This window comes from Pelmatolapia mariae, linkage group LG3_W (assembly GCF_036321145.2).
Source record: "Pelmatolapia mariae isolate MD_Pm_ZW linkage group LG3_W, Pm_UMD_F_2, whole genome shotgun sequence".
NCBI lineage: Eukaryota > Metazoa > Chordata > Actinopteri > Cichliformes > Cichlidae > Pelmatolapia > Pelmatolapia mariae.
In genome coordinates this window covers 45558300-45586173 of record NC_086229.1, presented here as the reverse complement: position 1 = coordinate 45586173, position 27874 = coordinate 45558300, and the positions used below count along the sequence as shown (strand labels likewise).

At 38.1% G+C, this 27874-nt stretch overlaps 2 protein-coding genes across 5 annotated transcripts; one reads left to right on the top strand and one right to left on the bottom strand.

Annotated features, from left to right (window-relative positions):
* Nucleotides 1-3416: 3416 nt before the first annotated feature.
* On the bottom strand, nt 3417-9715 carry LOC134624499 (myelin-oligodendrocyte glycoprotein-like). Its single transcript, XM_063469481.1, has 5 exons — nt 9558-9715; nt 7860-8237; nt 7618-7710; nt 6619-6734; nt 3417-6510 (listed from the first exon to the last, which is right to left on the bottom strand). Exons 1-5 carry the CDS (start codon nt 9643-9645, stop codon nt 6490-6492), a joined length of 696 nt encoding a protein of 231 aa, XP_063325551.1. The 5' UTR covers nt 9646-9715; the 3' UTR covers nt 3417-6489.
* Nucleotides 9716-11346: 1631 nt separating this feature from the next.
* On the top strand, nt 11347-21772 carry LOC134624498 (low affinity immunoglobulin gamma Fc region receptor II-c-like). Of its 4 annotated transcripts, none has more exons than XM_063469479.1 (7): nt 11347-11990; nt 12860-12959; nt 13996-14259; nt 15549-15797; nt 15988-16116; nt 18140-18211; nt 20671-21772. In XM_063469479.1, exons 2-7 carry the CDS (start codon nt 12929-12931, stop codon nt 20724-20726), a joined length of 801 nt encoding a protein of 266 aa, XP_063325549.1. In that variant the 5' UTR covers nt 11347-11990; nt 12860-12928; the 3' UTR covers nt 20727-21772. The 4 variants fall into 4 exon arrangements, with proteins under 4 accessions (XP_063325549.1, XP_063325548.1, XP_063325550.1 ...); XM_063469478.1 differs by having other exon boundaries at nt 11348-12020; XM_063469480.1 differs by lacking the exon at nt 11347-11990 and having other exon boundaries at nt 12716-12959; nt 20674-21772.
* The last annotated feature ends 6102 nt before the right edge of the window (nt 21773-27874 follow it).

Below are 27874 nucleotides of genomic sequence, written 5' to 3'. Positions count from 1 at the left end.
CAGTTGTTGGTACTGTCACTTCATGTCAAGAAGTTCCTTTGTTCAAACCTCTTGGTCAGCTGGGACATTTCTGTGTGAAGTTTATAGGTGTGGATGTCTGAGTGTGTCGCTGTATGTTTGTCTTTCCCTACGGTGCACCGACATCCTGCTCATACCTGCCATCCCTGCAATAGATGGACTACTGTAGAATACAACAGGAAATTCCTTTGCAACATCTACAGCTTCTGCTTAACTGCTCACTTATTTTTTTTCTACAAGCCCATCCAAATGTAGCAACCACAAACCAGCAATTACAGGAAATGGAGGATAAATTTAGCACATTTGTGTAACATTAGGCAAAGGGGATGTTTAACCTCACTTAACTTCTTCATTTGGCCAAAGAATAAGATAGTTGGTTTACTAACACACTATTTATATTTATACATATTTTAAAATAGCATCAGCTAAAATATAACTGCACATCCTCCATAGAGTGATGAACATTTACTTTATTTCAGCTCTCCTGCTCCCCTCTTACAGAATAATACATTGTATATATTAGATTGTAATTTTGACATGATGATAATATTTGGAGTCACAGAAGAGAAAACTCAGCAGAGTTGTTCCATGAGTCTTTAAGTCAATCTATGAGTTTACATCATCATCTGAAGGGATGCCAAATTTGTATTTTTTTTTATTCTAGTACTGTCTGTGTGTGTAAACTCCAGAAATTAAGGGAAATCACATAAATAGCTGGAAAAAAGACATTGACGTTCTCCTTTAAGTGTTGTACAAATCACCTTCCATTAGTGTGTCAACTGATCTTCATGCAGGATTGAAGTTTTCTCCTAATAACATTGCACTATTTGAATTCAGAGTTTAATAAATATTCCATAACTTCACTTCATTGTGATACATTTTTTGGTAAAGACAGTAAACATCTGAAATTTGTGGTATCAAAGATGAAACTGTGACATACATCCTCCACAAATAGGTTTTCCACAAAGCCGCTCTGACACTGAGTTCACCAACTCTGTACACCATTATTGTGCCAAATGTGTGAAAAGTCAATCATGTGTCTGTGTGTGAGCATTTGTTTTTGCATTTTATAAATAGATGTAGCAACAAAGTTAGCCTGTGATGTTTTACTTCAGAATATCAGAGGAAGCACGCCTCTGTATTTCATACGAATTCACAGGAGACTAATTTAAATGCTTTAAAATAAATGGCCTGCATTTGTATAGCGCTTTACTCAGTCCCTAAGGACCCCAAAGCGCTTTACACTACATTCAGTCATTCACACACTGGTGATGGCAGGCTACGTTGTAGCCACAGCTGCCCTGGGGCACACTGACAGAGGCGAGGCTGCCGGACACTGGCGCCACCGGGCCCTCTGACCACCACCAGTAGGTAAACAGTATCTTGCCCAAGGATATTTGGCATGCAGCCAGAAGGCAGCCTGGGATCGAACCACCGACCTTCTGATTAGTGGCTGACCTGCTCTGCTCTCCTGAGCTACAGCCACCCCCGTAAATGATTTGAGTAGTTGTACAATAAAAGACCATTCCAAGTTTGTTTACCACAGAAGCTTACTTTGTGATTACTATGTTACTATGATCATTTTTTTATAGTTATGGTTTCAGTCTCATGGTATTAGTCTTCATTTTTCTCCTTAACTCAATAAGTTTTGGTTCATTTTTGATACACTTGAGCTCATTTAGACATTTACCTACAAAATGCTGATTTAAGTTAGTGTGTAAACTCACTGCTGGATGGCAGTTGATTGTACTGAACTGACTTCTGTCAGTTCAGTACAATCCCCAAAACACCTCCCAACGTAAGCGCATAATTGTAGCTATGCTGTCCTCTGTAGGACACATATGTATCAATCAGCCAGAAATCTTCAATTCAGACTGTTCCCATAATGGCTGTAGGCGATTGGTTGCCATGTTTCTGCCTCTGTTTATATTTAAAAAGAACTATATTTTTTTACAGACTATATTTGAAAAACATTAGCAATAGTAATAAATCAGGAAATTTAAAAAACAAAACAAAAAAACCCCAGATGTGTCAATTAAACATTTTTTTTATGTTTACCCCTATGAGTATAATTTATAAATATTTATAAAAGTAAAATAAATAACCTGTAACAAATGCTAACTTTACCTTTAATAGTGATGTGATGTGAAATGAAGTGAATGTTAATTAATAATTGCTGGGTTTATGGGGTAAATATGACACAAAGTTGTCATATTTAGCGTTTACTGTCCACGTCAGCTCGGTGGATAGAAATATAAAGTTTCCCAGGGAAGATACAAAGGATAACAGTTGCACATTGAGGAGAATAGAAATCTCAGCCAGAAGCCTCCACACACAGAGCAGTAACTCCTCTTTGACTCCCACCACCCTCTGGAGCACAAACTTAGACACAAACTGCAGTGTGTGCAGGGACTCATCAGCTCATCGACAAAGGCTTTCCTGTGTCATGGTTTGGCTGATTCAGGCCTGTGGATGGACTGCCAAATCTAAAGATAATGTCTCGACTTGTTGAGTTTACTACCACTGGGACCCAGTGTATCCAGATCCCAGGGTATACGAGTTATGCTTCAAACATGTTATAGATAATCTGTTTTCAGTTTAAAGTGCAGTCAGCGACAAGCACCTGACTCTGGTTTGTGTGGTCTGACATATTTAAAACCACTTTACCTATTTTCTATTTAAGGTCTTTAGGAGGTGGTTGTGGGCAGTTTTTAGGTTTCATGTTAAAAACTGTTGTCACCCTGTTTCTTTAGGGTCCAAACTGAACTGATAAAGTTTAATTAATTTTAGAAAATATTATTTATATAAATCAAAGAAATCAAACTTTTATCTGATTATGTACTCTGTTTGTGTGTGTCTAAGTGTTCTTATTTCCCTTCCTACACATTGCAATGCCACAAAATTCAGAGCTCTGCCTTACACGTCCAGTGTGGATGTTGGGTGCGATCACTTTGTTCCTGCTCAGGTGCCTTAAAGCTGTCATGTCTGGGCCTCCTCTACCTCATCTCCTGACAGCAATTCTGAGTAACATCCTTTGTGCCTCCCTCAGCCTTTTCCTTCCTGACGTATGGATAGATGTTGAAAATTGGAGTTTTATTTTCAATTTCACTTTGTCCTTCTCACATGAAAAAGAATAGCTTTCATTTAAATATAGTAAATGTTAATTAATCATTGCTGGGTTTATGGGGTAAATATGATACTCAGAGTTGTTTGGTGGCAAGAAACCGTTTAGTATTAATAACTAGAGCCTGGCTGCAATCAGAATCCACACTGGAATCAACAGTTATTATGGTGAATAAACAAAAAATATAATAAAGGAGTAAAGAAGAGACAGGACGAACGCTCTTAAAATACAAGTCTTGATGTTGCATTGGTGGTCCACTAGAGGGCACTGTGCCACTTGCCATAAACACAAACCAGCTGAATCATGCAGAGCATATGTGTAACCCAGGACTTGTTGTGACAATAAACAATAAAATTATACAGCTACAAATTTCTAGTAAAATTTATTAATAAGCAGTTTAAATGAAAACAATGATCCCCGATTAGCTTTTCTCTTGTTTGTTGGGGGTGGTTAGTGGTATGCTCAGGCTTCGGTCTTCAGTAGCTGTTTGACTTTGGGATCTGCTTGAACAAACTCAGTTTGTGGGATCATAAGAGGATTTTTTCTGCAGTATTGTCGAATTAAAAAAAAAGAAAAGAAAAAACGAAGAGGTGTTGAGACTATATCCGAATTAAATGCATTATTCATTCCAATATAGCCTTTTAATAACCCTCCTGAGCCTATATTTGGAGTAAGTCTTTTAAGTTATCATCTGAACTCCATATTATTCTGCACTGGCCTGATTTCAAGCAGCAGTGACTACAGCAAGACAGCTCCCCAGAAAACAGAACCAGCTTTAACCCCAGTCAGATATGCACACTGTTAGACCTCTGTGTTACCACCATTAATTGTAAATACAATGAGGCCATGATTTTACCACGGGCTGCCCCGTGTCACCTATTGTAGCCAACCTTTACTTGGAGGAAGTGGAAAGTAAAGCCTTTTTCAAAAGGACAGCATCAAGCTGCTGTTACAGGTATGTGGATGCCACCTGGGCCACAATCAAAACTCAAGAAGTAGAAGCCTTTACTGTTCACATCAACTCGGTGGATAGAAATATAAAGTTCCCCAGGGAAGATACAAAGGATAACAGTTGGCTGTTTCTTCAAATGTGCTTTGCACATTGAGCAGCATGGAAACCTCAACATTGAAGTTTACTAGAAGCCCCCACACACCACCCTCTGGAACACAAACTTGGAGTAATCAGGACCCTACAGCACTGAGCAGAAAATGTTGCCTCTAAGCCAGATGAGAAAGAAAAGGAACACACACATGTAAAGAAAACTCTTAAATCATGTGGGAATCCTAATTGGGCTTTCATCAAATCATCAAAGATGCACAGAAAAGAAGATCAGGGAAGACAGATGGTTTGAAGGAGGAGTGAAAGAGGCCATCTATGTCTACTGTGAACGGCCATCCTTGAACATAGACACCAACTGTCCGCCACCTACAATCCAGTTTTGAGACACATCTCTAACGTCTTCAAGAAAACTCAAGAATTACATTGGCTTGGATAACTTGGATGTAAAACTTGGTCAGAGATTACAGGACATCATTAAACAATCCTTCTGTATATCTAAAGTGATTAGAAAAAACTCAAGGGGTTGATACTTTAAATCTTCAAACACTTAAGGAAGATCCGCAGGTAAGACACTTTTTCTGTTAATATTTAAAATCTGCCCTTGAGCAAGGCACCTAGATTGGAAGTTTATTGAACCAGAGAAAGGGGGGGTTTAAAAAAAAGAAACAAAAAACTTTTGTGAATTTCTTTTTTTAACCATGAAGTAAATCAAACATACATAAACATATACCCTTTTAATAACACCCCGGCCCATGTTTAGAGAAATAGATCCACCTAAACTCCATATACACATATAAATTATTCAGTTTTGGCCAAAATAAGAAAGCATTACAACCTGATAAAGAAGTTAGTATTTATGTCTGGATTGGCTGCAAACATAAAGTTTACAGAATCACAGAAAGGAAATGAAAACAATAAGGGGATATGATGAAGCATGGTGGATGTGAAATTTCACCCAACAGATACGCTTACAGTTTCAATGAAAAAGAAATCTACTACAGATTATGATGTAAGGTATAATTCTTTGTAGATGATAAATTAGTTTCTGTGATATCTTTATAATTCAGTACCATCATAAAAGAAAGCATAAAGCAGCCTCTGTTGCACTTTTAGATAAACACTGATGTCATAAGCTATACATAGCACTGCTATGACCAATGTGCTGACTTCACATTCTCACCCACATTACTCATCCATGATACCCCGATGCTAACACAACATAAGATGCCTATCATGTGATGTAACAGCTGAACTCCAGAACAGATTTTAATCACTGAATATATGACGCAAACACACTGCAATCACTTGGAAATGCACTTTATGTGGCTATTTTTTGTTGCATGAAACCGAATAAACACTGTTTCAAATATCACATAAATTCATTTGAAAGTGCAGGAGTGACAAGAGTTTCAAACTTCAAAAATCAGAACAATCTTTTAAAAAAAGACCAACTTTTTAAGAATTTAAATATGATGAAGCTCAAATAAACACAACAATTAATATTTAACTTTGATGATATTGGCTCTTTTCTCCATAAATATAGCTGCGTGGCTCAAAAGCCTGTTAATTGTCAGTGTTAAGTAACTGAAAAGCACTTTAAAGTTCAGAGGATGGAAAAGTTCTTCCTTATAAAGGAAACATACCTCTAAAATGACATCCAAATACTGAAATCCTAAAACTGATACAGAAAATTGTCCCATAAACAATGTGTCATTATTAGAAAACTAAGAGATGAAAAAGCACCTACAGCTCCAGGCTGTCTCAATACATCACTGCTGGATTTGACTCTTTAAAAAAACACAAACACAAAACTCCCCTCAGTTCCCACAAATCCTCAGTTTTTCATATATCCTGCAAGTGTGTATATATGCAAAATATTGAAGTCACGTTATATGTAGTGCAAAGTTATGTGAAAAGAGCTAAATCTTTCCTTGTGAGCAAAATAACTTTGACATAAAAGTCACAAAAACAAATTCAGCTATAGTGTCGACATGTAAAACACAAAGTGCTGCAACACATCACTTCAACAGATTTAAAGTAACCGTACACTCTGAAGCCAGAGTTCAACTTTGGCTCAGATGATGGATCCTGTTTCAATCACTGAAGGCACGGTCATCATTTACAGGAGTTCATTTGGGTCCAAACAGATTATGGGACACATCCACTGTGTCCAGAAGAGGCTGGAAGAGTTAATGCTTCAAATCTTCAAACACATATGAAACATCCGCAGGTACGTAGGCAGCACTCTTCTCTGTTAACATTTCCAATGCGCCCTTGCACAAAGCAATTAGAGTGGAAGTTTCTTGAGCTGGAGAAAGATTTTTTTAATTACTTTTGTGCACAGAGTTTTTCCTGTTTCAAATCTTTCAAACGTGAAGTAAATGCATAAAAACAAAGATTTAAGACTTTAACATACTTCTGCTTTTTGAGACAGTGACTCTGTGATCAAACATCCTCCGACTGTGAAGCACAGAAGAATAAACACACAGAAAACCACAACTGGAATCAGTCGGCACCGCTCGGACGAACCACCTGCCAGGAAAAACCAAACAGAGATGAGACCAACTGTAAATGTCAAACTCATGAAGTTACACATTTTTATATTTCAATATTTTATTGATAAAATATTTATGTCTAATCATCAGAATCAGAATACTTTATTAATCCCTAAGGAAATTATGTGAAGTGTAATTTTTGGTAGATGATAAGTTAGTTTCTGTGATGTCTTCATAATTCAGTACAGTAATGAAATAAAGTATAAGGCAGCCTCTGCTGCACTTTTAGATAAAACACTGATGCCATAAGCTAACACATAGCACTGCTATGTGCTGACTTCACATTCTCATCCACCCATATTATGGGTACCGATATAAGATAACAATTATCTTATATTGGTATATTGAAACTGAACTTTATAGTAGTAGAATCATAAAATCACTTTCTTTTTCAGTCCACCAGATCATGTTGTTGACTTTTTTAGGACATTTTTTGTGAGGTCAGCAAAGGTGGAGATAAACTGTATTATTTGACAATGATGAGATAAAGATTTGGCACATGGATTTGCAAAAGACCTGCATCTATACTACAATGTGGAAAGCAACGGCTTTTGTTACAGCCTTAGATCTAGCTATGTGACAGTGTTACAATGATGAGAGCTGCATTAAATTTGGCATGCATAGAGGTCCACTCATTATCTCGCAGAACACCTGCGACCGCTGCCTTACATTCATAATACATGTACTCATGTCGTAGTCCACACACGTATTCAGCTAAGTTGGATTAATATGAATGGTTCAGTGTGTCAGGCACATGCATCATTTATGGTAGGTTTCACATGACCCAAGAGCAAAAAATGTGCTGATTTTAAGACTTTTTCATATTCTGTGTTGGGTGTATGATGGTCTCATGTTCTCACCTTTATTATCTATCTCTTCATTTAAATCAGGAACATGGAAATTTTCAGGATCCAGTGGTGTCTCTGTTGTCCCAGTTTCAGTTAAACTTGGGTCTAAAAGAACAAAAGAAATTAAATTATCTAAAAATATGTATTTATCATCTGTAAATTAGCTGATATAACTAAAGTCATAGGTCTTATAGGTTTATAATACTTTTGAGAAAAAATAAACAGAAAAAAATGATTTTATCAGTCTGACTCACCAACAATCAGACGAATAATTGAAAACCTTGTTTGACTCTTTAACTTTGGGATGAAACATCTGTATCTTCCTTCATCTTCTAGTGTCACATTAGTGATTCTTAGTGAGATGTTTCCTTCTTTCAGGCCGTCTGTGAACAACGCCGTCCTCCCGATGTACGATGGCAGCTTCATGTCGGGGACCTCGTGGGCGTCTCTGTAAAGATGAACATATTCCACTCGACTCAGACGGTCGTTGGGGTCAGGACGGAGGTCCGGCTTTGACCACTCCACCGTCAGCCCTGCCACATTAAATGCTGGTTCCACTTGACAGGGCAGGATGACATCATCACCTGGAGCTGCTACAACAGGCTGAAGGGATCCAACCACGTGTGACTGACCTGAGGGACAAAAAGGGAGATTTTAAACGCTGTTCGATTGAAATCTGTCTAGTGGCAGATATAAATCAAATCAACATGCAATCAATTAGGCCTTGTTTATATAGCACTTCTCAGACAAATCAGATGCTATTGAAAGAGCTTTTCAAGTGATTAGGACGCCCTCCTACAACAGCCATGTTTCTGATTCATGTTTAAGATAACATCAGGCTTATAACTGTCCACTTTTCTTCTTAGTGAAGTGAACATATCATGCATTAACAACACACACACAAATCTTTGTGCAATCTGTCTTGGCATTTATTTAATCTCAATGTTGCTCAGTTGCTCCTAAATTCCAACCAAACACTGGCCCAGTCCCATCTCCACCTAAAGTCTAATCACTAAGGCCTAATCACTTAATCCTCACAGACTTAACTGACTCAAGAGGCAATTTACATAAGACCTTGAGGGTTCAAATCACACCTCTGGTATCAGTACAAAATCTCATGCAGTTATACTTATATATGGTATAGAAAACATAATGTGTTCCTAAGATTTAAATAGGCCAGTGGTACCCATGTTATAGTAATACAGATTCCAATTCTTTGAGCCTATCCCAGCTAAACAATCCGCTAATGAAAAGGGTTGAGTCAAACATGCAGTCTAAGTATTTCTTCTTCTAACCATGCAAGTAAGTTCATAAAAAAAAAAGAAATCTGTCTAAGATTTTAAAATATTTTCCAATACACTTTTTATTCATCAATTTTCATTTCTTAAGGGAGTGATTATGATCGATGAATAATTTATTGGTTATTCAAAAGAAAAAAAGTAAACCAACCAAATATTTTTAATGAAAAAAAAAATCAACAGAGATTTGTGGACAATGCTTTATATCAGTTCAATTCAGCAAAATATTTTTCAGTGATTTGTATTAAGAGGGTAAGTTTCGACCAATCAAATCCAAGCAGCCTACTGCCACCAAATATCAATAAAAGTAAACTGAAACGTTACACACAGGCATCACAGCATCTAACGTCATTAGTATCAAAGATGCTGACATGTTTACTTATTTATCTCCATAAAAATTAAAGGGATTGTCTCAGTCATGTTTACTTAATTGGCTACGATAACAATACAGCCACATAAGTCTGACAGGTCTCTATGAAGAGAACACTTCCATAACACACACACACATATATATATATATATATATATATATATATATATATATATATATATATATGTATAAACACATAGATAGATAAGTTTGAGAAAATGTTTTACAAAATTGAGTAGTAATAATATTTGGCTGCAAAGCAAGGGTACCTTGTGTGTACTTACCTTGAGCAAGCCTGAAGACGAAAAGGAGCGGAAAGACGACTATTAGAGTTGAGATAGAAATCCTGTAACTGAACTCTCCTACGCCCATTTTAATATGACAGTAATGCAGAAAATAATTAAAGCATCTTGAAACCAGCTGAATTTAAGTCTGAACACGAGCTATAAATACACGAGTAAACGCATTACTCAGCGGGCGTGTCCTAACAGGTGAATTCCCCAGAAACACGTGCTTTTAACGTGATTAATTGTACGGTATCAAACTTGTTCAAATCAAATGGAGAAAGTAGAGAATATTCATCTCTACTTTTACTGAACTTGAAGTTTGAGAAAGAGAAAATTGAACGACACATGGGTGAATATAATAACCAGACTTCCTAAGCAGCTGTGATATCACAGAGAAGAGACTCACCTGTTCGGATAGCAGATTTGTAAACTCACGGTGACCATCGGATTCTTGGACCAGTGTTTATAAGAAAACTACTTTATTTGGTAAATAAAAGAGAGAGACCGCGGAGCAGCTGCTGCCTCGTTGGTGAAATGAAAGTAAAAAGATCAGAGCGGCAGCAGGCGTGGGGGAGGTTACGAACTCAAACACCTCCGGTCCTCAGTTTTAGTGAACAACAGCGGGCAACAACTGAATGAAGTGTGCTGAAAGGATCAGCATGCAAAGGCCTCACATGGTCCCAGAATGAGCTCCTCTGCCTCCACCGAGTCTGTATATGTGTGCAATTTGTCTCTTCTCATGGATGTGGCCATTCATTTAAACTTTATTTGCTTTTATCTTGTCTATTTGATAAATACGAACATGCTGCCAGTTAAACATCAGTGCATCACGGTGTTTATTTGTCGGTACCTTCACCTTGTGTTCAAACATCCTGGTCAGCTGGGACTTTTCTGTGTGGGGTTAAATAGAAGTTGTAGTGGATTTCCACTTTCATAGAAGCTCTGCTTTTTCAGCCTGGCTGGGATGTGAGAGTGTGCGGTTGCACGTCTCTGTGTGTTAGCTTTATGTTAGACTGGCATCCAGCAAAATCTCACCAAAAATTTCTTTGAAACAGCCACAACTTCTTCTAGTTGTGAGCTTGACTTTCTAAAGCCCATCCTGCAGGTTCAAACTGGACTTCAGAGGAACTGGTACACAGATTCACCACAAACCACATCTGTACACGTTAAGCCAGGGAAATTTGATTTGGAATTTTTGTGGTCACAGTTGGTAAGTATGGCCACAGGCCAGATGATTTGGAATTGTACCGTTTATACTTGTAGATATTTTAAAATAACATTATTATCTGTTATATAAACCATTCTGCATTTCATCAGTAGCGATTATTCATCTCTGGCTCTCTTCCACAGCGTGTCTGTGTCTCAGCTTCTTCTGCTAACCCCAGCTGGTCATGTCAGATGGCTGCCCCTCCCTGAGCTTATTCTGCTGGAGGTGTCTTCCTGTTAAAAGGAGGTTTTTTTTCTTCCCACTGTTGCCAAGTGCTTGATCATAGCAGTCAGCTGATTGTTGTGGTTTTCTCTGGGCTATTGTAGAGTCTCTACAATAAAAAGCGTCTTGAGATGACTGTTTTTGCAATTTGGAAAAATATAAAGAAATTTGAATTGAACTGAATTACTGCTAAAGTATGACTGCAAATCCCACATGTTATTATGTAACCCACTGCTACATAATAGTATGTCACATTCAAAAATAAAAATACCAATGGGAAGAAGAAGACAACAGAGAAGTATGAAATCACAGAAAAGAGCTGTGGATGTTGGTGTCTTTAATCTCTGAGATGAGTTTTTCTCCATAATCTCTCACAAATATGAGGAATCACTCATATTTGTGAGAGATTACTCAAGTTATTTACTTAGTAACTTGAGTGAACCAATATTAGAAAAAAACGGATAGATTTGGAGAGAAATTTGTCTCAAAAGTGTTAGAAAGCTGCATGATACGATCCTAGAGCTTAAATGGATGTTTACAAATGTACCCAGTGATTTGTGTGTAACTTTTGAGGACCCACACATGTGTGCAATGCAAATTTCTCTCCATAGATCTGGGCCAGCGACCTGTGTCTGGTGAGGTTAACATTTAGTTCAGATGTTGTAATGTCTTCACTAAATTTCTCAACCTCTACTTCATACATAAATATAACTCCTGAAATACACCGGGTGTCTTTAAAGTCACATCTCCAGCATTTTGTTTGATCATCACCTGCTCTGTATCACAGCAGTCGCTGAATTGCTTCAGAAACATGGCCCATGGACTGCATTGAGTCTTTTCATTGAAGAGTAATTAGATTCCCTTAGTTCCTGCTTGACTGTACTCTGCACTTTACTCTGGTAACAAGGTTCCCGTAAATACAGACTCAGCACACTTTGAAGCAATGGAGTAACCACACCGCCTCTGATGGAAGTTTCACTGCTGCAGCTGTGTTTTGCCTGGTATATTTCAGGGCTTGTACAGTAGGGCCAGTAAGTGTTATATGTTTTAAGATGTGATTTTTTTAATTTTTATATATATATATATATATGTATGTATATTTTCAAGCAGCTTTGTGTTGGTGTGTGTTGGCAGTTGTTGCTTTGAATTGGATATAGAGTTAAACAACTCTGCACACTCCCACACAGTAGGTTGGCGTTCTTTCAAACCTCTACGCATTTGTGTCAAGAGGGTTTCAGTTAGTTAGAGAGAGATTAGTTTGAAATCGTACTGGTGAGAAAACAAAAGACTTAAGTTTTGATTGGATGGGAAAGGTGCCCAAAGTATCACTTGTGATAGTGAGCCTGATCAAGCCAGGCGCTCTGGGAATTTTGCAGGCAAACCCTGCGTTACAGTTATCTAATCAAATCAAATCTGGAGTTTTTTGGGGGGCCCTGAGGGAAATGCTTTTAGTTGTGCCATTAATGAAAAACCAAACAAAAACAAAAAAAACTTTAGGGGATATCTGCCCTTCTTACCAAAATCCTGCCAGTAACCTGACTCACTTCCAAAGTCTTGTGACATGAAACTTCTTCTTTTGCAACCTGCATGTGCAAACTGCACAAATCAACAAATGCAAATTTAATATAACAGTAACGGACTTCCAAACATCAAAATAATTACATTTCTTCTTTGAGATTAATGCAAAGTTTGAAGATCGTAATGCAAGATTGAGGTTTTTCTGCATGAATCTCAGGGCCGTTTTGATTCAGGTCTAATACATTATTAATATACTGCAGGTCTTCAGGGTGAAGAACGTAAACATTTTGCATTTGTGGTTTCAAAAATAAGACTGTGACATACATCCTGCATAATTGTCTTTTTCACTAAGTCAGCACTGAGGTGTGATGCAGCCCCTCCGAAACTCTTCAGTCTGAGAGTCGAACACCAGCCAAGCAGCATGGAGATCACAGCTCTGTGCACAATTATGGGTGAGTACTAGAATGTGTCAAGTCTCCAGTGAGTCTGTGTGTGAACTTTAGCTTTTGGATTTAATGAACAGATGGATTCATAGTTCAGCCTTTGATCTTTTCATAACATTAAAGAGAAATCAAGTTTTTGTAGTTCACATGAATTCAAACATACTTTACAATAAACTGCAAGCTTTGTGATTATTTTAGATTACAAGGTAATATTTGTTACTTTATAATCTTTAAATCATCTTGCAAAACTGAGCAACTTTTACAAGAAAAAAGTTGCCTCATTTCTGCTAAACTTCTTACATTTTATTGCTATCTGTGTTCAGTTTACGGTTTTAGTATTTTAACGTATTTTCTAACTACAGAAGTTTTTGTTCATATTTTATTCATTTGAGTTAATTTACCTATGAAGTTGTTTTTAGATAATGAAGTGAAATTAAGCAAATGTTAATTAATTATTGTTGTGCTCATGAGGTCAATAATACAATAGACATAGATGAAATAAAAAGCATTGCAGCTGAGCATTTAATTAGGGTATAAAACCGTATTTGCACTCTGACATCCTGATACAGATCACATATTCACCTATAAAGAGCATCGTTCAAAAACCCCACATGTGTTTCATATGAAACTTGTAACAGAAGATGCAGATATATCTGTTTTGTGGGTAACATGTGAAGCTTTCATTACATATGTCACGTAACAGAGCTGCAAAGCTGTGAGGAGGAGAGAAATGGTGTCAGTTGTGTTTCTTTTGCTTTTACAGTGCATTGTTGTTTCATGAAACAGCAACTGGTGGAAACCATTTTGCATTATTAATTGCAAATACTCCACACTCATTTGGTTTCCGTTCACCCACGACAATGGAGGGAAGCACCTTCTCATCAGTGTTTGGTAGAGAATTTTCACAGAACAGATGCTACAGCAGCTTCAAGAGCAGCTAGACTCAGTGTTAGGTGGTGGTGGCTACCTTATAGTTCAAACCTTATATCTGTTATTGTAAAAGTATTTAATTGTTTTTCACCTCTCTGTTTTTTGTTTCTTTCAGCCACTTTGAGTATCTTTCCCAACAGATCTCAGTTCTTCAGGTACGAGTCTGTTACACTGAGCTGTGGAGAGCATAAAAACTTTTCTGATTGGACAATAAAGAGAAACACGTCAACAAAAACAAATGAAGAGTGTCCCAAACACTGGGGTACAAAAAATGAATCAAACTGCTTCCTTCAAGATGCTTACCCAGCAGACAGTGGGTTGTACTGGTGTGACTCTGGAGCTGGAGCCTGCAGTGAAGCTGTCAACATCACTGTGACCGGTGAGTTTAAGTATTAAATTGAAGAGGCTGTCATTTGGATTTAAAAGCCAGATTACAGATAGTTCTGTTTGCAGAGTTTTGATTGAAATATGACACCAACATGCTGGTGGGATGTTCAGCAGGTTTATGAAGTTTTGCATATTAAAATAGTGAAAATTTTCTAATTAGAATTAAGCACAAATCAACATGGAGACTGAAGATTTGGACCTAACAGAAAATGCCACTGAGTGGACTGAGGGTATTTAAACTAATGCATCCAATTTCAGGGAAATCCAACCAGTAACCGTTATAGTGGGTCACTTTATGTTATGTTGTGTTATTACAGACTGATAACGTGATATTAAATATTAAATATGCACCATGAGAGGATTGAGCCTGACATGAGGATTTGTTGAAACAGCTACAAACCTCATTTGTGTTTTCCAGCCAAATGACTTCGTACCCATTGTCTGATATTAATACTGACTGTGGCCTCCTGATAGCAAAAAAGCAGATTCAAAAAACAGACTTTTGCTAAAATACACAAAAGAGCATTATTATTGTTTTACTTCTTTAAATATCTAATGAACTGAAGCTAGAACCTGCACCCTGTTAGCTTAGCATAAATCATTTAGTTCATTTAGGCACAAGCATCCTAACCAGAGGGTGTAGTTCTGGAGTAACTAGGAGAAACATGTAAAGGGTAACTCAACACCTGCAGTTAGCTAAAGAAATCAGCAGAAAATCTAATGGTTGAAAGTACTGCAATAAGGTTCATTTAGATATTAGTGCATGGACAAAGCTTATTCCAAGCATGGCTAACAGTTAAAGCTTTTAGTTAATACCATAGCTTCGCATAATCAATAATTAGATGAAATGCTGGAGCTAGCTAAAATTATAAACAAAAAGTTATAAATTATTGACCTAAAAGTATGCCCTGCCAGTTTAAATGTTTGGATAAAAATGCAAATTTATATTTAGAACTAAAAATCTAGCTAGGTAAACAAAAAGGATACATTAGTGAAATTTATCACTATGTGTAATGAAATGAAAAGTTGTTAAATGCAGTAGTAACTTAAAATGCTGTCTGAATGGCTGAAATAGTTGAATTCATTCCAACATGACAGATGTTGAGGAGGAAGTTTTTTTTTCCATTTTGAGCTTATCTGATCTGGACTACATCTTGGTTTAAGGAAGACGGATAGTTTGGATTGACTATGTTTGATTTCATTTTTTTTTTTTTTTTTAAGTGAAGCTTTGAGCCGTCTTAAAACTAACTAATTGATGATTTCTGTCATGCTGTTGTTCAGGAGGCTCTGTGATCCTGGAGAGTCCGGTCCATCCTCTGCAGGAGGGCGATGCTGCGACTCTGCGCTGCATGGTTAAACCGACTTCTTTTATCAACCTCACTGCTGAATTTTATAAAGATGGCCTCCTCATCAGGAACAGCTCTACAGGAATCATGACCATCCTCAAAGTTTCAAAGTCTGATGAAGGTTTCTACAAGTGTACCATCTCTGGTAGCGGAGAATCACCGGACAGCTGGCTGTCTGTCACAGGTGAGAAGACTGAAAAGTAAAAAGGAAACAAACTTTTTCACACAGTAGATATAACTTCTGTTTCCACATTTGTTGGTGCTTTTATTTGAGCGTAGCACAGAGATCACAGTCTACCAATGCGATAGCCCAAACTTGTTGTTGCGTTTGCATCAAGAACAAACTGTGGTTTCTGTTTTCTATTGTGTTTAAGCTGGGCGACCCAAATCTTTTCACTCCCCTCCTATGTATGCTGTGCTTCCTGTGGTGGGTGTCTGCCTCTCGCTGGCTGTGGTGTTGGTTGTGCTGGTGCTGCTGTTCTGCCTCTGGAGGAACCACAAAGGTCAGTCTGTTTTTGAAGTATATCTGTTAGCCACAGCTTTGCACTTACCGTCATATTCTTTAGTTACTGTAAACACACAGTATATTTTATATCGTTCAATTTCTCATATAGAATCCCGCCGCTAAAATCCAAAAGTGCACTGCTGGTTAAAGTGAGTTTCCAACAAATTTGGGTACTTTACTTTATGAAACTATATACATATTAAGATTATATTATAAGTTTCAAAGAGATTAACTGTTAGTTTTTCAGCATGGCAGAAAAGAGTTTATCTGTTGTTCTTTCGGCTGTCACCACAGCAGAACCGCGTACTTGATTTAGTAGATTTTTTTCCCCTGAATGACATTTCTGGGAGGGTTTTGTCACATCAGACAACACCCTGCAGTCTCAAAGAGTCAGATTATGCAAATTTCCAGAAGAAAATTATATGTGCGTATTCATTGCATACAAGTATCAGCGCGTCTCTGCATACTGAACCTTTGTGGCTCTTTATTTAGTAAAATGAGAATATTAAAACTTAAGAAGTGATCGGACGTAAACAGTGTCTTTGATGCCTTTTTTAAATCTTGGTACTAGTGTTTACACTCTTAAGCTTAACAACCAATAAAACATTTTAAAAATGATGATACAGTCAAAACAAAGGTGACTGAGAGCGTCATTTCCCGCACATTTCTATTCATTTCTAGCCGACCAGTTAACTTTGCCTTTCAATAGATAAAACAACAATCTTTCAGGTTATAAATCCACCCAAATGTATTTTTGAACTTAAAAAAAGAAGACATCTTTTGCTCACAATATAAATATAAATGCACTTTTTAAAAATGTGATTAAATCAATTTAAAATGATCTTTGCTTTTTTGCAAATATTTCTTATGTGTACTGTTCATATACACTCAATGAACACTTTATTAGAAGGACTGTAATGAAACTGGGCCAGACATTGGACTATTTTTGATTTTGCTGAGTGTTGATATGATTCTTAGTTATTACTTTCCACATCTAAACACAAAACACACAAAAAATGTGTTTTGCTGCATTTCATTGTGGTTATTTTGGAAAAGCCAGGTACTTTTGCTTAGTTCATATCTTTCCCCCTTCTGATTGAAGATTTTGGGTGAATTGTTGGCACCAGATGCGATTTTAACACAGCCCGGTACATACATGATCTGATATACTTAAAACACAGTGGTGCGACTAACGTAAAAAGTATGAGTGCATCATGTCTTACGTATTCTTCTGTGTTATCAGCTGTTCGATCTCCTCGGTATGTCTTTGTGTTCCATGAGCTCACTGCAGATCTGATCTCTGTTTAGTCACTATTTGTACAATTAAAGTGTTGAAACTCACTGCACAGAAACCGTTTATGTTGTATTTGTTTGATTTAGGTCAAAACAGAGGGCCTGTGTGAAAAAACACAATCAGAAAGTAATCGGGTCGTTGTTGGTTCTGGTGTGTTTAGACATAACTGTAAGACCAAAAATAATACTTGTAGTATTAAACCATGAAACTATTAAACTCTCCCCCACACTTTTACAGGTTTATGTAAAGACTGCACATGTTCTCCCTGTGTGGGTTTCTTTCGGGTAGTCCAGCTTCCTGCTCACACTGCAAGCCTTAACTGAACTTCCTCGTCTGTATCTGCAGGAGTTTATGCATCGCTGAGAGCTCATTGTTGGGAAACAGCATAAAAAAAGCAGCAGATGTTTCCTGGTAAAGCAGTCAGAGAGTGTCATGTAGAAGCATTCAGGTCACTGAAGTGTGAAGACAAAAAACCTGGGAGAGCGCTACAGCTTTAAGAATCTAATTTTGATGAATCAACAGCAGGATTTACGTTACAAATGGTTTTCTGTAATGTTCTCTCTTTACTAAGCTAATCTATATTTAGTGGTTTAACATGACACATTATATAAATGAGATCGATTACATGTAGCAGAGAGCTATATGTTTAACTTTTTACATGGTTGTTTTATGGTCGAAAATCATATTTCCAAGCAGATGTTTAACAATGAGAAGTGTTGTGCTGCAGGTGAAACTGACCCTGATGTTTCCTACACTGATGTCACCATCGTACCGGAAGTGCAGCCAAAGAGTGACAAAGGTAAAAACACATGCAGAGCTCTTTTCCCACACGTACACAAGAGCCTGAAGCTCTTGTTGTTTATATTACCTCAGTTTTTCCCTTTTATTTAAAGTTATAAAGACTTTATTTGTGCTATGTTATCTGATCACGAGTGAAACTTCTTTGATCTTTGAGTCAAGTGTAATCATAGCGCCTGCATGTAACTACGACCTCATTGTTTAATGACACATGAGTATCAGTCGTTATCAAGGAAGCAGACAAGCAAGGGAAAAGTTTCATTTTGTTAATGATTTATAGAGTTAGTGGAGTATCAACAGATACAAACGATAACTAAACATAGAAAGAAACAAATACAGGTGGGTGACTCACAGGGGGTTCAGAGAGTTTTAAAAATGTGGTTTCACTCGTGGTCGGGGGGATAAAAACCAGACAGAGAGCACCCATGAGTAATGAAAATATAATCAAAATCTGTCGTGTTCCCAGATTGTTACGTTTAATGACTTTTGGTTTTTATTTAAATGTTACTATTTTTAGTTTCTCCAGGTTTACTTCTGCCTGGTCTATGGGCATTTCTCATTACATTCTCCTATGCTCCTCTCCTCGCATCTTAGTCCCCCCTACCATGAGGAGAGAGTACTCTCATGTTTGATATTTAGGGCCCCAATTTAAAGTCACAATATGACACAGTGTGGCAAGATAGTATACAGTACTGTGCAAAAGTCCTGAGCTAACCTCATTTTTTTATATTTGGTTTCCAAGGGGTCAGACTTCCCTGTACTTTTTCTCAAAGCAATCTTGAGCAATAGTTCTCCAGGCTTTCTGAAGGTCTTTCAAATATTTCTTTTGGACACTGGCTGCTTTTTCACTCTTTTTTATTTTATATTTATTTAATTTTTTTTTAAAGGAATGTGTTTTTTATTTGTTAAGCTACTTAACTCAGCTATTAATCACTGAAGTATAAAAGGAACCTAACCCACTGATGTGTCAACACATAACAAAGGATTAGCAAAGAACACATTTTTAATTGCATCTTTGTTGCACCTAAATATTCCCATTTTGTCATCAGATTCTACAAAAATGCCAAAGATTACACAGTTTGAGAAACACAACACAGCATTTTTGCACCAACACGATGCTTCCCAAAGAACCATTAGCCGAAAATCTTGGATATCTCTGCACATTTACTGATGCCTCATCAGAAATGGTGTCAGTGGTAGGGCTGCTATCAAGAAGGCATTCTTAAGGTAGGAAAACAGGAAGTGATGGAGTGAATCCCAAATTAAAATATTTGATTCAAACTGTCATCAGTATGTACAGAGGAGGTCATGAGAGAGGTACAGTGAGTGTCTACAGCCATCTGTAAAGCTTCCTCATGGTTTTTCATTTCACTTCAGCCAGTGTTTTGGAGATCTTGTCAAAACTGATGAAATTATGAATACAGAAAAAATACCATCAGATTTTGATCCACAACATCTGAAAATCATCTCAAAGGCAGCGACTTCATTTTTTAGCATGGCAATGATCCCAAACACTGCCAATGCATTAAAAACAGAGTGTTAGAAAAACACACAAAGAAACACTGTCAGTCATGGATTGGCCTCCCTGAGCCCGGGCCTCAACATTGTTGAAGTACAGGGTCATATAAAGGCAGACGACATCTAAAGAAGAGCTTTGAATGTCCTTCAAGAAGCCCGGAGAACTATTCCTGAAGATGACTTAAAGAAACAAGAACGCTGCCTAAGAGAGTTCAGGCTGTGTTGAGGAATAACACAACCTTCAACATTGTAAGAACTGTACAAGCTGTTATTGCTTAATATACTGTGATTTTATGTTTGCACGTTTCACTGCATCATTGCACCCATTTTCCATGTAAGACAGGCTGAACTCTCTCCCTTAAAGGCATTTTAGGGATTTTTCACATGGAGTACTGACTTTACTTTCAGGTCATTGCTCAGCCTCCCTCAGCGTCTTGAATTTGGTTCCTCTACAAGGCCATGACTTGTCTTCATGACAGAAACAAAGAAAAGTGGCTTGTAAATGACTGTGCTGTGTCCTGTACCATCACAGAAATGTTTTAAATGTAAAGATGTACTGCATTTCCTATTATTGGTACGCAAAGATCTTCCTTAATAATAATGTTAAAAATGTTTTAGCATCAAAATGTATGCAGTGCTTACGGTAAAAGTATTCATTATAAAGAATTGCCCATTACTGCAAGTGAGTACTGATTCACTGCAACACTTCAGTGCTGAAGGTAGAGGCAGTCATATTTTAAGGGGGCGGGGACAACCCCTTCAGACTGTGTGAGAGTCACAGAAAAATGAAGCGTGAAACAAAGAAAGCCCACACATCTGTTCCCTGCCTGGTGTCACTGTAAGTAGATGTTTTAAAAATGTATAGCATGTAATGAAGTGTAGTTGAACTTTAATGTCTGCATGTTGTTAGTAGTTTAACAGGTTGCATCTTTGTGTCTTTAGCAGAAACAGATTCTGAAGAAACTTTCTACTCAACAATCAAACCAGCAGCCAGCTGAGCGGAGACATCAGAGTCTGTGCTGGGATCTACTTTTGTTTTGTCTTCATGTATAAAAACTGTAAATGTAAACTGAGCCGAGTCCTGCTGCAGCTAAAGACCCGCTTGTTTTGCATGCACTGCTGTAAAATCATAGATTTTTGTTCTTAAACTATTTATTGTTTGTTGTACTTGTCATTTTTTTGCTTGTGATTTTTTTTATTTAATTTTTTTATATAACTCGTGAATAATAAACAAACACTTCCAGCTTGGCAGTTGAAGAAGTGGATGACAGAGTGCTCAGTTTCTGTTTTTCAGCGGTGTATTGAGTAACCTGTTCTACCGCTATGAATGAAGCTCGGAAAATAGAAAACTGGAAAATGTACTCCAGAATTACCCGACTGAGCCAGTCCCTTGCAATTTCTCATTACAGTTTCTGCTTTCACGTGTACAAGTGAAACTTCCTTAATATGTTTATTATGTGTGGATCTGTTTTATAGAAACTGAGCAGACAGGGACTTCCCACTAATTTACTCATGATTAGCTCACTTCCTGTTTGATCTTTGCCTCTCATTCTTCCCACTGTATCTGTTTTCATTCAGATACTCAGAGCTCATCAACAGATCCTGTCAGGCTCTAATTTTAATCAGGTTTTTAGAAATGTGGTTTTCATTTAATCATTGTTTCAACTGCATTTCAAACTCGTCTTCAATTTTACCATTTATATCTTTAAATCGCTGAATTTATGCTTTGTACTTTCCCCAAAACACTGACTCATCCACTTGTTTGGCTCAGGCATCTCCATGTGAGAAGAAACTCAATCCACGTGTCCTAGAACTATCTTGTCATCATACTAATGAAAGCAAGTCATGACAAAGCTGTTTTTTCTATTGCATTGTTTCCAGTTTTTTTTCAGGTGCCAAGTTTCTGTTGTTTTATTATTTATCCCTGAGTGTGTCATATGATAGTCAGGTGAATATAACTTTCTTGTACTTTCCCAGTAGCTCGCTGCAGCCCTCAAAGATGATGAATTATTTTGTCATAAAGTTGTTTAATATTTAATTTAAAAAGAGCAAATCTGTGGTCTAAATAGATAAGATATGTAAACATAAATGTTGTCCTTCCATTTTAATTTGGTGGTCTGTCAGAGCAAAGAACCAGTTCACTGAATGAAAGTGCAAACACACAGTTTCAGTCTGAAGCAACTATTTAAAAACTATTTCTTGCTTGACTCTAATGTCATGTGGTTAAAAACTAACACAGCACAAGATTTAATAATAAGTTAATTCATTTACATTAAAAGGCGAGCTCTGCAACCTCACATCACTATCTATTGAGGTCATTTCTAAGAGTCGCACTGATTTTGACAGTATAAAGTCACGTTTCTCACCCACGTCTGAAGTATTTTTTCTAGTAAAAGATAAAAGACTGAGATGGCAGGAGACTTTAATGAGGCACAAACTGGCTTCACTTTTTAATTTTAATTTTTTTATTTTACTTTTACATCCAAATCACAGCAACAGCAGTTGCTTCAATGTGCTTTATACTGTAAGGTAAAGACTCTACAATAATACAAAAAAAAAAAACTTTTCAGGTGGAACTACAATCTGTGAAATCTCCATCTACAATCATCGTTTTGCAGTGTGGCATCATTCTTGCTCATAGGGGGTCATATGATTGTTGGGTTTTTCTCTGTATTTATTATTGTGCGATCTACTGTACAATATAAAGCGCCTTGAGGCGACTTTTGTTGTGATTTGGCGCTATATAAATAAAATTGAATTGAATTGAATTGAAGACGACTCTAATTCAATTCAATTCAGTTTTATTTATATAGCGCCAAATCACAACAGCAGTCGCCTCAAGGCGCTTTATATTGACCCCCTATGAGCAAGCACTTTGGCGACAGTGGGAAGGAAAAACTCCCTTTTAACAGGAAGAAACCTCCGGCAGAACCAGGCTCAGGGAGGGGTGGGGCCATCTGCTGCGACCGGTTGGGGTGAGAGAAGGAAAACAGGATAAAGACATGCTGTGGAAGAGAGACAGAGATTAATAACAAGTATGATTTAGCGCAGAGATGTCTATTAAAACAGAGTGAGTGAGAAAGGTGACTGTAAAGGAAAAACTCAAAGCATCATGGGAATCCCCCGGCAGCCTACGTCTATTGCAGCATAACTAAGGGAGGATTCAGGGTCACCTGGTCCAGCCCTAACTATATGCTTTAGCAAAAAGGAAAGTTTTAAGCCTAATCTTGAAAGTAGAGATAGTGTCTGTCTCCCGAATCCAAACTGGAAGCTGGTTCCACAGAAGAGGAGCCTGAAAACTGAAGGCTCTCCCTCCCATTCTACTTTTAAATACTCTAGGAACAACAAGTAAGCCTGCAGAGCGAGAGCGAAGTGCTCTAATAGGGTGATATGGTACTACAAGGTCATTAAGATAAGATGGGGCCTGATTATTTAAGACCTTGTATGTGAGGAGCAGGATTTTGAATTCAATTCTGGATTTAACAGGAAGCCAATGAAGGGAAGCCAAAACAGGAGAAATCTGCTCTCTCTTTCTAGTCCCTGTCAGTACTCTTGCTGCAGCATTTTGGATTAACTCAGTGGTTCCCAAACTTTTTTTGCTGGGGCCCCCTTTGTTTACAAGAAAAATGCCCCCCTCCCCGCACGCGCGCACACATCCTCCAGCCACACACACCCATATTTTGCTCCATTGCGGTTTATTTCACACCTCAAACATTTAGTAAAAAAAATAAGCAAATACAAGTAATCTGCAATAAATTACAGGTAGTAATAAAAATAAACTACTAACTCTTTCACGCTGCGTCCCTACAAGGGGATTTTTGGAAAAGCAGCTGTTTCGTCCACACGTAAACGGCGTTTCGAATCACCGAAAACGGAGATTTTTTAAAACTCCTTTTTTGCGTTTACACGTGGACCAGGAATACAGAGTTCATCACGCAAAGTCAAAGGTATGTGCCTTTTTTCAGGTCACGCTGTGCGCCACGTTATTGTTTACATGAGATGAATTGCAGAATGGCAGATAGAGACACAATACTGTTAATCTGCAGGTTTTACACGCTTACATACACACACGCAGTTACTGTCCCTCCATTTAGAAAGGCAGAGGCATCACGGTGTAATTATTTTACGTGTAGTTGTTTTTTCCCTGTGTAATAATATTCAACATTGCTATCAATACATTTTTCAAAAAATGTCTCTCTGTGCAAAATGGGTTCAAAAACATAAACAGCTGTAGGATACTGTTTCTGCAGGGGAGACCTACCTCAGCACTTGTGCAGGTGAAGCCAAAGGGAAGACATGCTTCACCATATTTTCTAGTCTTTGGCTTAGAATGAAGTAAAGAATGAAGGAAACATATTGAGCGATGCTTCATCTCCTGCTTTGCGTTTCTGTGGCCGCCCCGTGCTAGCAGTGTCCAAGCGTTTTGTTTCCCCCCCTCTTTCATGCCGCGCCCCCCCTGCAATGGCTCTGCGCCCCCCCTAGGGGCGGGCCCCACACTTTGGGAAGGTCTGCCATAAGAGCCCGTTCTCACTCCCGAGGCGTAACATCCCGACGTTTTGTCACGTCCTGCGGCGTTCCTGAGGAACGCGAAAGGTGACCTTCCACGTTGTTATGGTACGCGGCGGTTTCCAGCCCTGTACTGCAGCCCTAAACTTAACCTTATCACTAAGCCTAACCATAACCTTATGCCTAACCTTAACCATAACCTTATGCCTAACCATAACCTTATTCCTAACCTTAACCATAACCGTATCCCTACGCCTAAACCTAACCTTATCCCTAAACCTAACCATAACCTTATGCCTAAACCTAACCATAACCGTATACCTAAGCCTAAACCTAACCTTATCACTAAACCTAACCATAACCTTATTCCTAACCTTAACCAGCACTTTAATGAGGTGAAATAGTGTTTTCTAAAGCGATTTTAAGGGAAAAAGCGAAGATGTGTAGATTGAGTCCAAACGGTTCTCATGTGTCCGCAGTTTTCCGATGTCATGACGTAGGAACGCCTTGGGTGCCCGAAAACGTAATATGTTGACGATTTGTCACCTAGCGTAAAATGTTACGATTTGGGAGTGAGAACGGGTTGGCCATAAGCTAACACATAGCACTGCTATGTGCTAACTTCACATTCTCATCCACCCATATTATGGGTACCGATATAAGATAACAATTATCTTTTATTGGTATATTGAAACTGAACTTTATAGTAGTAGAATCATAAAATCACTTTCTTTTTCAGTCCACCAGATCATTTTGTTGACTTTTTTGGGACATTTTTTCTGTGAGGTCAGCAAAGGTGGAGATAAACTGTATTATTTGACAATGATGAGATAAAGATTTGGCACATGGATTTGCAAAAGACCTGCATCTATACTACAATGTGGAAAGCAAAGGTTTTTGTTACAGCCTTAGATCTAGCTATGTGACAGTGTTACAATGATGAGAGCTGCATTAAATTTGGCATGCATAGAGGTCCACTCATTATCTCACAGAACATCTGCGACCGCTGCCTTACATTCATAATACATGTACTCGTGTCGTAGTCCACACACGTATTCAGCTAAGTTGGATTAATATGAATGGTTCAGTGTGTCAGGCACATGCATCATTTATGGTAGGTTTCACATGACCCAAGAGCGTTTTGTTTCCCCCCCCTCTTTCATGCCGCGCCCCCCCGCAATGGCTCTGCGCCCCCCCTGGGGGGCGGGCCCCACACTTTGGGAAGGTCTGGATTAACTGAAGGCTGATAGACTCTGCCCCCTAGTGGTCATTTCCAAAATTGAATTTCTTTGTGTTTTTGAAGTTTCAAGCACTTAAGTGGTGACATGTTTGTTTGTTTAAAATCACAACTACAAAAAAAAAACATAATAATCATGATAAAAATATGATATTGTTGCTCATGTTGTTTTTGGGGATGGTGAGTTTTAGGATTGAGTTGTGGCAGAAGGACAGCAGCAAGAGTGAAAGGGAAGGTTCATGAGGTGGTAGTGAAGCCTGCTATGATTTATAGTTTGGAGACGATGGTGCTGACAGAACGACAGAAGGCTGAGTTGAAGATGTTCATATTTGTATAATTTTTCTCAGTTGATTTGCTAATCTCACCACTCTTTATGCAGTTCTCAAAACAGTCAGGGCATTTTTCATAACACAGACTTGCCTGTGCAGAAGATACTAAACAAATTGTCAAATGAACATTCAGTAAATGACTTCAACTCTATGACGAAGAGATAAAAGCCTTTCACCACACTTTTTTCTCAAAACCTTTCTGACTTTAGAGAGAGTTCTGCAAAAATGTAGACATAATGTAGAGTAACATATTTTCAGAAACAAAAATCAGATCTGAAAGATTTTCTGAAACTTTACAAAACTGATGAAAAATTAAAGCAAAACGTGTGAAACTATATGCATCAGAAAAGAGACAAGGAAAATATATACAACCTGAGAACATCGGACCTACTACTGTACAGTCCAGCAAAGTCAGCTACATATATTCAGCAGACACTTTATTAGGTACACCTCTTCCACAGCTAGCCACAGTAATCCAAATATCTAATCAGCCAAATACATCAGCAACAACTCAAAGCATTTAGGCACATAGACAGCAAACATCAAGAAAATATCCAGTGAGCAGGAAATTAACTCACCTGACCGTTCATTACAAAGAAGCTACTGTATGCAAAAGAGCATCTCTGAAAGCACAACACACCCGACCTTGAAGCAGATAGGCTACAGCAGCAGAAGACCACACTGGGGACCCAACCTCTCAGCTAAGAACAAGAAACTAAGGCCACATTTCACATGGGCTCACCAAAATTAGACAACAGGAGACTGGAAAACACTCCAATGGCCTCCAGTAACCAGATCTGAATGCAGAGCATCTTTGGATGTTGTTGAAAAGGAAAAGTAACACAAGACCGAAAAGTATGTATTTCTATTTTTTTGCAAGTAAACCTCTGACAGTGTGTTACTGTATTTGTTCTTTCACACATATTTACTAAAAGTTTTAAGTAATTTGATTGAAATGCAATGCTGGAAAGTATTCAGGAAAGTGAGAGACCTAGAGTTGTGACTGACCAAAGATGATGCTGGATATCTACTCTCATGTGGACTGGGTAATGCATTAGGGACTAAATGATTGTTTGATGGAAATGAAAATGATAAAACTACAAAGAACAACCTAAAAATCAAAGCAGAAAAAATATATGGTAGGCTGACATTTCATTGCAGCATCTAAAAATGGTACTCAGTAGTTTGTATGGCCCCCATGTGCTTGTATGAATGCTGGACAGCATCAGGGCATGTTCCTGCCTCCACAGACCATCGATGACCAACCGCAAAACCGGTTATGCTGAATGATGTTACAGGCAGCATAACGTTCTCCATGGCTACGCTAAACCATGCCAATTCTGGTATCCTAAGGCAAATGCCAGTTGAGCTCCACAGTGCCAGTTAATAAGCACAGGCCCACTAGAGGGCGTTAGCCCCTCAGGCCACCATCATGAAGTCTGTTTCGGACTGTTTGGTCAGAGACATTCATATTAGTGTCCTCCCTGAGGTCATTCTGTAACTCTGGGAGTGCTCCTCCTGTTCCTCCTTGCACAAAGGAGCAGGTAAGGATCCTGCTGATGGGTTAAGGACCTTCTATTTCCCTGTCCAGCTTTCCTAGAGTAACTGTCTGTCTGCTGGAATCAGCTCCATGCTCCTCAGACTGCGCTGGGAGACACAGCAACACATCATTTGGCAATGGCACTTATTCATTTTTTTTTTCCTAATAGTTTTTTACAAAATACCTTGTTGGTGCAAAAATACAGCTTTAGCTATAAAAATGGGAAAAAAACAGTTTTTGTTTGTTTGTTTTTGGGCGTTTTTTTTTTTTATCTATACTTTTGTTGTTAAAATGTCACGTCTCAACCAAGTACTGAATGCTTTTTATATTTGTAGTAGTGTGTCCCACAAACAGCAAATATTGTCAAAAAAAAAAAAGTAAGAAATTTTTGGGGGTGCTTTGATTCATTTTGAATGGGCTAAAATCGCCCTGGTTTAAGGCTGAATGGTGTCTTTGACTTTTGGCCGTGAGTATCTACACCTACCCACTACAGTGTAGGTGTAGGTGTGTAGACCTTTCACTCTTGTGTCTCCG